This window comes from Pinus tabuliformis, chromosome 8 (assembly GCF_031772625.1).
Source record: "Pinus tabuliformis cultivar Carrire ecotype Pingquan chromosome 8, CPIR1, whole genome shotgun sequence".
Classification (NCBI taxonomy): Eukaryota; Viridiplantae; Streptophyta; class Pinopsida; order Pinales; family Pinaceae; genus Pinus; species Pinus tabuliformis.
The window spans coordinates 1,904,908,352-1,904,918,183 of record NC_142294.1 but is presented as its reverse complement, the minus strand read 5'-3'; the positions used below and the strand labels follow the sequence as shown (position 1 = coordinate 1,904,918,183).

The window sequence follows — 9,832 nt, the reverse complement described above, 5'->3', positions numbered from 1 at the left end:
TCACAACTGCAACTGTTGTTCATTTAATTGTTATTCAATTATAATCACGATTGCCGTTCCTTTATACCTACGATTAATATTCACCTTACCAGAATAAGATTACTAATTCTATTACTTTATACTCGCTGTGTGTCTACACCTAATGAGATTTGTTGTTCCTTTATTATCTGAAGATTGATGTTCAGTTCATTTGGGGTAAAGATTGTTGTTCGATTCATTTTTGTAGATTAAGCTTCACTGTTCAATATTTTCAACAGACTTAGTTGCTGTTCCTTTTCTACAATGATTTGTTTTCACCTTTTAATTGATAGTGTAGCAAATGTGTTTTAGTAAGCATTTCTAGTTGAATTGTTATTTCTAGTTATTTGATTTAGTATGGATTGAAAGATCTACAACTGTAAAGAAAATTGACTATCGCTGTCTAAGTTCTTAGATTGGAGGTCTTGTTTATGATTGATTTCATTTATATCAGTTGACAGAGGAAAGAGTTATCACTACTGCATCCTTGACTAATAAATTGATATAGTTTTATGAATGAATGATTTAAGTTTCAGAGCATTAAGGTTTTTTTTAATTACAATTAGATTCTATTTCCAACATCCGTTTACTCTTGTATTTAGCAATATACTGCAAACTAGAAAACATTACTCTTGAATCAAGTGACTGCCTCAGATTGAGTACACTCTTGAGATAAAAAATCATACCTGGATTGATAATTAATGTAGGATAAATAGGGGTTAAAAAGACACCTTTTATCACTCAACAAGTACAAAAGAATATACTTATTCATGACCTTGACTGGATCCCTACTAGCCATGACAAGCATTTCATCAAACATATCATCAACATGAAATATACAAGTGTAAATAATAGAGTTAAGTGTATGGATCTCATACTTATCTGAGAATCACTATGAACCATTTTTCCCTCATGCCATTTTCTGCATTATCATCTATTAGGTCATAGAAACATTATCCATTCACATACAAGTAAAAACATTTTGAGATCCATACATAGTTGTTGTTATAAAATGTGCATATAACCAACATGACAAGCAAAAAAATACAATAAAAATATCAGCCATCAAATCCATAAATACATTTGTACCTTTACACATGAAAACCAAGGGAATGGATTTCTCATTAATGAATGCAATGAACCAACCGGATATGGGACTACGACATTCCACCCGACCGTAGAATAGCTGAGCTAAATCTCTCTTCAGCCATTCACCCTCATGCCATATTCCAAGCATGAATGTGGGATCTCATAGAACACATCAATCAAAAGTCATCCAGGGCTTCTAGAGGCCATCCACCTCAACCCATCAAGCAATGATTCCACCTCATGGCTGGACATCAAAAAACCATCATTAGATTGGTCTCTATCCAAGCCTTCCAAGGCTCCAGAGCATTTGTCCAACCAAGGATCCAGGACTAGTAACTCAACCCACAAATTTTACCAGGCATAAGATAGTTTGTCCAACCAAGGCTCCAGGACTAGTAACTCAACCCATTAAGGGCTCTAGAGCATTTTTCCAACCAAGGCTCCAAGACTAGTAACTCAACCCAAGTTGGTACAGGGCTTCTAGAGCATTTGTCCAACTAGGGCTTCCAGGACTAATAACTCAACCCAAGCTAAGGAAACACAAGAACCAACAAAAAAAAAACAATGAAAGTAAACTCACAATCACCATCGCTATCCAGGAAATGGCAAGGCTAGGAAATCCAATATCAATCTTGGCCATCCTCCATGCCAATGACAGATCACAACAAAAAATCCACGCATATGCCATGCATGCCAAAACTAGTGAAGGAATCATACATGCAACTTGGTACCTATAAGAAAATATGATATAGTTGTTGATGTCGATGCCTTCTTGTGCTTTCCTTCTCTTCCTTTGCCTTCTTGCTCCAAGAATCCAAGTATGCCATACCCTCCAAAAGTGCTCCAAGAAAAATCTAAGCATCCTAGAGTATGAGAGAGAGAATAATGAGGGAGAGAGATCCAACACTGAATTGAAAAACTATTACCAACTGATCCTAAGAAGCCTTTTTATGAATGAGGCCTCTATTTTCTTCATTTCCCATTATTTTCCTTCATTTTCCTCCTCACATGCAACCCGTGACCTTTCACCTCCTTTTTCTCCTAATTTCCATTATTTTCATAAATAAATGTGCCAAAATGCCTTTTAATGCCTTATCCATTGCCTTTGCCAATTTCCTTAGCTATAAACAACCAAATGAACACACCCTAGGATGTCTTGCCCAACATTCAACTTGGAATAAGTGTCCCAGTCATTTGTGGTTATTGTTTTTAACATTTATTACATAGAATTTTCATAAGGGCTATTACAAAACCCTCCCCCTTGGGGCACACCGTCCTTGGTGTTCAATCACACATATACCTCAGCAACCTATTGAGAGAAGACATTCTAGTCATGGGGCTTTATAACACATCTCGACGCATTATTTACAATGAAATATCTGCTCAAGACATAACATCATGATAACATGACAACATATCGCATAGTGGAGATTTGTAACACATCTCATTACGGTATTTACAATGATCACCCTGTTGAGTGCCAACTTACATGACATCATAACATCATGATAACATAACTGCATGATAGCATAATAACATAACACCCATACCACATAGTGGAGCTTTATAACACAACTCGTTATAGTATTTACATCCATACATGGGTGTACATATAACAACATCATCAAAATATATATTCCAAAACATATGCCAAATCATATATCAAAACATATACTAACATCATATCTAAGCATATATATGAAAACCTCATATAACATATATCCATCATAATGCATACATTGACAACCATAAAGCATATACTAAACTAACATAAAACAAATATTAAACCACCATAAAGCAAATACCAAACCACCATAAGCAAATACCAAACCACCATCTTATTTTTCTCAACTGACAAACAAGGAAGGATACATAGCCTGCATCTGATCCACCATCTCCCATGTAGCTTCATCGGGCTCAAAGTGCTTCCATTTCACTTTAACTTGCTCTATTGCTCAGTTCCAGAGCATGAGCACCTTTTTCTGCAATATACAATGAGGCTTGGGCTGGGATTCTCCATCTAGTTCCACCTACAATACAAACCAGTTAATCACATGATCAACATCCTTAACATACTTCTTAAGCAACGAGACATGAAAAACATCATGGACTTTCACCGTCAGAGGCAGTGCAAGTTGATAGGCTACTAACCCAATCCTCTCGGTGATGCTGAAGGGTCCACAAAATCGTGGTGTTATATTGGAACATGATCCAATCCACAAGGATCTCTTCTTTTGTTTGATGCACAAGTAAACCTATTCCCTAACATGGAACTCCTTGAACAACCTGTTCATGTCTGCATAACTCTTCTGCCTATCCCGTGCTTCCTTAAGATTCTTCTTGATCACCTGCATCTCATGTTCCATGTCTTCCAACATATTTGGTCCAATCAATACCCTGCTAACTAGATCACTCCAACTGATAGGAGTGTTACAACTTCACCCATACAATGCCTCAAAATCACTCATCCTCAGTGACTCCTGATAACTGTTGTTGTATGTAAACTCAATAAAAGGGAGATAGTATGCTTCCCAATTCTATTGTTGATGCATCACATACATCCTCAACGTGTCCTCTCATCTCTTGTTGACCCTCTTTGTTTGTCCATGTGTGTGTGGATGATAAGTTTTGTTGAAGGCCAACTCTATGCCCAAACTTGCAAATAATTCCTTCCAAAACTTGGAAGTGAACTTCGCATCCATGTCTCACACAATCTTCTTCGGAACACCATGTAGTCTAACCATATCTCTTCGGAAATAAGAGTCAAAATCAAACAAGATCTTTCCTCTTCTTCTTCGTATGTAAAGCTAGACACCTTAGTTAGTACCATGGAAATAATGATGGAAAGGACAAGTTTAACTGACAGGGCTCCACCAAGGGAAACTCTAGTGGGTCCTCTAATCAGAAATCATAATTTTAGGAGAAACCCACCTCAAATCAAACAAAAAGAACAAGAAGGCCCAGATGATCAGCAACAAATTAGACCTCTATTCCAAGAGTATTATGCAGATGAAGAAGCTAGCATAGTTGAGGACCTTGATGAAAATCAAATAAATTTATTTGGGGTTAGATTGGGAATGATGTGGACGCCTCTCTCGGAAGATGTATCAGTTGGAACGCCTATTTTGGAAGACTCATCAGTTGCCTTTGTCCACACCTTCCCGGCCAGCCTAATCAGAAGACTAATAAGTTATAAATCAAATCCGTAGAACTTAATTTAGATGCTCGTAAGTAAAAAACATGTGTTCTTACTGTCTCTATTCAAGTAGGCAAGCCGAGTAGCCCAGTCAAGGTAGGAACTCCTGTTCTGTAGGGGGGCCGAGGTGAAAGGGTCTAGGGCTGTGATTCCGTCGATTTCGGGGTTGAGTTGTAAAAAGAGGTCAGGGGCTATTGTTCCGTCGATTCATAGAGCAATTTCCTCTCCCTAGATTGAGAGCCTGCTTGCGCATCCTCTCCCTATGGTCGAGCACCTAAAGGTCCTCTCCTTAACAGTCGAGCCTGCTTGCGCATCCTTATGGTCGAGCCTGCTTGCGCATCCTCTCCTCTCCTTATCAGTCGAGCCCCCTAAAGGGTCCTTATCAGTCGAGCCCCTGACGGACCTTATGGTCGAGCGGCCTTACGGCTCCTTGCTGTCAGATTTTCAGCCCTCAGCTGAGCAGACTGTACAATGTCTGACCGTCCTTCACAGTATATGTTTTCAGTTTCTTTATGATCGTCTGCCTCATTTGGTCCTGTGGCTTTCCGGGGCTTGTACTTCAATGAAGGCTTATCCCCAGGCCTATTTTATCTCTTGCAACTAGAACAGATTGAGGCATGCTACTGGAATCATGTTTTCCAACAGCATCACTTTTGGCATCTTTCACCGAAGTGACTTCCTTCGTTGTAGATAGCATCCTTGAAGCACGCAGTGCAATCCATCGTTTTACACCGCCAACTCGCATTCTACGCTTCGCCCGCCCTTATCGATCGAACAAATAAAGACAGAAACGGTCTGGCTCTTCCAAACTTAACGACTTAACAAACGATGTTCTCCTAACTAAGGAAGAACAAGATCTATTTTTGTTATCACAACCTGAAGTCATCCCTGTAGAGACAGATGAGTATGAAAAGGGATACCAAAATGCTATCATCGAGGTACATAAACAATACAATTCAAGAAGTAAGAAGACTACACTAAATGGTGCCAAGAAGAGTCAAAGTGACACCCCTTCCACCAGCCAGGCAAAGGATGATCCTCAAAAGGAGGTTGTTCAAAAACAGGATGTGAGTATCAAGGAAGTTGATAAACCTCAAACATATTTTAGTATCGAAAATGAATTATCCAAGGTCAAAATTTATATTCCTCTGACAGAATTGATTAATAAGAATGCATATAGATCTCATGTCATCAAGGCACTAAAAGTAGGGGAGGGAATAGACAAAGTCAATTTGACTGATGACCAACCTAAGTTATTGTTTGGGCCTGAAGTTGAAGGGAAGTCTCAGGATGGAAATGTGCCACCCTTCTATGTCAGTTTGAATATCCATGACTACATTCTACATAATTCCATGCTTGATTCTGGTGCTTCTCACAATCTTATGCCTAGAGTAATCATGGAAAAGCTAGGATTAGATATAACAAGACCTTACAAAGATTTATATGATTTTGATTCTAGAAAAGTGAGATGTTTTGATCAAGGATCTATGTGTGACTTTGGCCCAAATTCCAATCAAGAGTGTAGTAATGGACATTGTAGTGGCAAACCTCCCAAATATGGAATGTTAGTATCAAGATCATGGGGAGCGAAATTAAATGGTACCTTACAAATGGACATGACATATGCTATTATTCTAGTTTTTGGTCAATAGAGAAGGTTGTACAGGGAAAAATTATGAAATATATGGTAAGTAGCCAAGACAAACCAAATAACTATCCCCTATATTTTGTGCATTCATACATGGATTCTTTCATTCTGTATAATGACATATGTGCACAAGAGGAAGTATCTGACTTAAAATTTGAATTGAGAAAATCCAAGGAGATGAAATTAGATCCAGGGAAGGAAGATAAAGAGGGTGAAGCCCTATGGAATATGGATTTTGATGGGGCAATAAGCAAAGAAGGAGAAGGGGCAGGTGTTTGGGTCTCAAACTCACAAATAGGTAAAGCAAATGGATATTCTTACAAGATCAATTTTCAATGCACAAACAATATAGATGAGTATGAAGAACTAATTTTAAGACTACAATTTTTGAAGAGGTCAGGAGCTAAAAGGATTTCTGTACATGGTCATTCTGAACCCATCATTAATCAAATCGAAGGTGAGTACTTGGCTAAACACCCTAGACTAAGGGCCTACAGGAATGTTGTCTTAGATTTCCTACAGTGCTTTCTATAATATCAATTATCTTTTATTCCTAGCGGTCAAAATATCTTGGATGATTTATTGGCTACATCACCTAGTGCTTGTAAGATTCATTTTCATCCCAATGGAAAATTTGAGGTTGAAGTGAAGCATAGGCTAGTTGTTCTAGATAACATTAGATATTGGCAGGTTTTCTATAGTGATAAGCAAGTATAAATTTTTTATAGTTAAAAAAAGAATTTGAGACTGCACATATTGATACAGATAAGTGTGTAGACGATGATGTAAATGAAATAGTGTTGAATGAGACTAATGAAATTCCAGATGAGCTTGAGGTCCTACAATTGAAAGACAATGTGTCACCAAGAGGTTTGGTACCATTAGAAGATTTGTTTGACTTCAATGATGTGGCTAAGAAGCCAAAGATAGAACCTGTAGGGGCTGAGGTCAAACATTATAATATTGGTACTGAGGAAAATCCTAAAATTGTAAATTCGTCCAAGTCCTTACCTTCCAAAGAAAAACAAAAGTATATTGATCTACTAAAATAATATTCTAATGTGTTTTTTTGGGGTTATGAGGATCTTAAGGCATATGATTGTTAAACACACACATGGCAGAGACAAAATAGGAAAGATAAACATGAGATTGTATTTCTTATTCACAATGATACATATTTATAATACATAGGAGTGACCCTTAGTTTCATATTCCAAGTGATCCCTTGGACTCCTTTTGGCTGTTCAGCTTCCACACCAACCCTTAGAGGATTAGGTGTCCAACATTCTCCCCCATTATTCTGAAGGGTTATGTATGAGTCCAAGAAGAGAGCTCTAATACAAAATGTGCAAAAATGCATGGCAGCACTAGGTTGAATGTGCTCTCAGAAATGTTGGTATAAGGCAGGTGGTTTAAGGATGACCACCAACACTGGAATTCTTAGTGCAGTTCCCAAAACTCTTCCAAGTCTGGCATGAAGCTCAGGTCTTCTGCTAGAGGAAGTTCTCCTCATGTTTTGAAGAGGGAAACCTTCAACCTTGAAAAGGAGGTCTCACCCCACATAAAAGGGAGAACCTCAACCTGTGATGGTTTAAGGATGACCAACAACTCTGGAATGCTTAATGCAATTCCTGGAACTCTTTTGCTAGAGGAAGTGTCCCCAATTCTTTAAAGAGGTATCACCGGCAATGCTTACATGGATGAAGATCAAAATAATGATCTTTCATATGGCCAACTCGGTCACAATGTTGGCATTTCACAATATGTTGTTGTTGCTGTGGAAGAGGGGCAGAAGCTGAAGGTGAATTGTCATGAAGAAATCCAACACTTTGAAATTGGATTGGATTGGAGTAGTCTGGAATATGAAAGGACACCTCCTTATCATATCCAAGACATGTTCTATGCTTGTTGTGGACAAGCTCTTCCCAAGGTCTGATGATTGGCTTGGGAAGTGTGGGATGGACTTCTAAATCTGCATTCACATATGCTCTTGAATCAACCTCAAATTTATTGTTTTGATTAGTCTCTGCATGTTGATGGGAGGCAATTTCTGACTCAAAAGGAGAATTTTTCTGAGCATAAACAAGTTTAGAATCATGACTATACTTTTGTAACTCCTCTTGTTGTAGTTGTGATTCAAGCTGCAAAAAATAAATCTGTTCTTGTGCATATTGTAGACATGTATGAATTTTTGAGAGAGAGCCTTTGTCGATTTTTACCTTCCCATCAACAGTGGAATGTATCAAGGTATTTAATAAATCTAAAACCTCATTAATTAAATCCATCTTAACTTACAACAAAAGAGTACTGAAGCAACATTGCCCTCTTCTTCTTTTAACCTAAATAAAAATGGAAATTGATAGAGTGGCTTGTTTTCTTTACAAAATTAATCACTATGAGCAAACTTGAAGCACATCAAGAAATATGTTTGTTGTTTTCTGGACAGCACTTAAGGAAGAAGGAAAAGAGAGAAGCTGAAAGTTCAGATATGGTTCAGTGTGAGAAGACTACCCACCAAGTTGCAACCATAGTTGATACCCACAATGCCAGCACGAGCAGAGGCAATGATAGCCAGAACCACCATAATCGCGATCAACACCGAGCTCATTTGGAGACCCACTCCTGACCAAGATTATTTCGTTTTTTTCTTCAACTTCTTTCGCTTGGTGCGAATCAAATGTATGACCTCGAGTATACTAGACTAGAGTTACTAACCAGGGGAAAAGATCCGTGAAAAATTAGAAAATGCTAGCGTAGGCATCATGATGGACAATGTGGATGGCCAACGTTGTGTGCTGGAAGGATTTCAAACTTCAAATTTCGCATGTTTAGCTTCTTGGCCCACTTAAGGCTCCAGCTGCGCTGAATTTATGCGCTGTTTTAAACCTAAATTCATGAAGTCACTGAGGAACCAAGTGCTACCATGTTGGCTGGAGTGAAATTTGAAGCAATGACGCCTACTAGAAACACTCCGGATGAAGGGCACACTGTTGTCGGCTTTCAAATGCTACCCATTTGTTCTCCGGATGTTCGGCCTAGCAGACCTGTAGATACAACAATTGTGATTTCTGAGAAATTGTTTAGCGTCCTTGCGAGTTCTGGGGTTATCAACTTAAAGGAACTATCAATACCAAAGGGACAAGCAGCTTGGATGGCATACTTGGATATATACTATCTCGATGTCGATGGTGCTATGTTTGTTGTTGCTTTGCTTGCAGCTATTGGTGCCTTTTCACACTTGCGATTTCCAGTTGTTTCTACGACAACAAACAATGATAAGAGCAACCACTAACTTGAGAATTTGATGAAGTATACTGTCATATCGCTCCTTCAAACTCACCCACAAAGCATTAACTCGTTTAACTAAATTGTAATATATTTGCAGGTGTTTCTATGCATGTACTTTGTCCTTGAGAGATCCACACTTCCAGTGTCTAGCGAATTCCTTCGCTTGACATTCAATCTATAAGATTCTGAAATGCTAATGGCAATGAAACTTCAATACACTCACCAATTATTCCTTGTACATTCCAGTCATGGTTCAAATTAGCAGTGCACAAGTCAAAATGTTTTTCTAGAATTATATTGGCACAGAGGATTGTTGATCTGTTGAGCAAGGGTACTTCATGAAATGTCCTCCTGAATTCTAGTTAGGGCAACACATTCCATTTCAAAGATGTGCATTCAAACTTTAATGAGAAAATTTCTGCAATATATATTGAATCCCTCAGTCATAACCACACTCTGGTCTTCAAACATCCCAGCGTATACCTTTGACGAATGCATAAAAAAATAACCCAAAAGAGTCAAACCAAAATAGATTCGACCTCCCAGTAAGACATTTAGTACTCTACTTAGGCCGCGGAAACATTATCTCTCAG

General features: G+C 38.3%; 1 protein-coding gene across 1 annotated transcript; it reads left to right on the top strand.

The window, feature by feature from the left end:
• Nucleotides 1-8,901: 8,901 nt before the first annotated feature.
• Nucleotides 8,902-9,243, top strand: LOC149244046 (exosome complex component rrp43-like). Its single transcript, XM_089371392.1, has one exon. It carries the CDS (start codon nucleotides 8,902-8,904, stop codon nucleotides 9,241-9,243), a length of 342 nt encoding a protein of 113 aa, XP_089227518.1.
• Nucleotides 9,244-9,832: the final 589 nt, after the last annotated feature.

What these genes read in the sequence shown, in the direction of transcription:
- LOC149244046 (XM_089371392.1), top strand. Translation starts at nt 8,902, where the DNA reads ATGACGCCTACTAGAAACACTCCGGATGAAGGGCACACTGTTGTCGGC.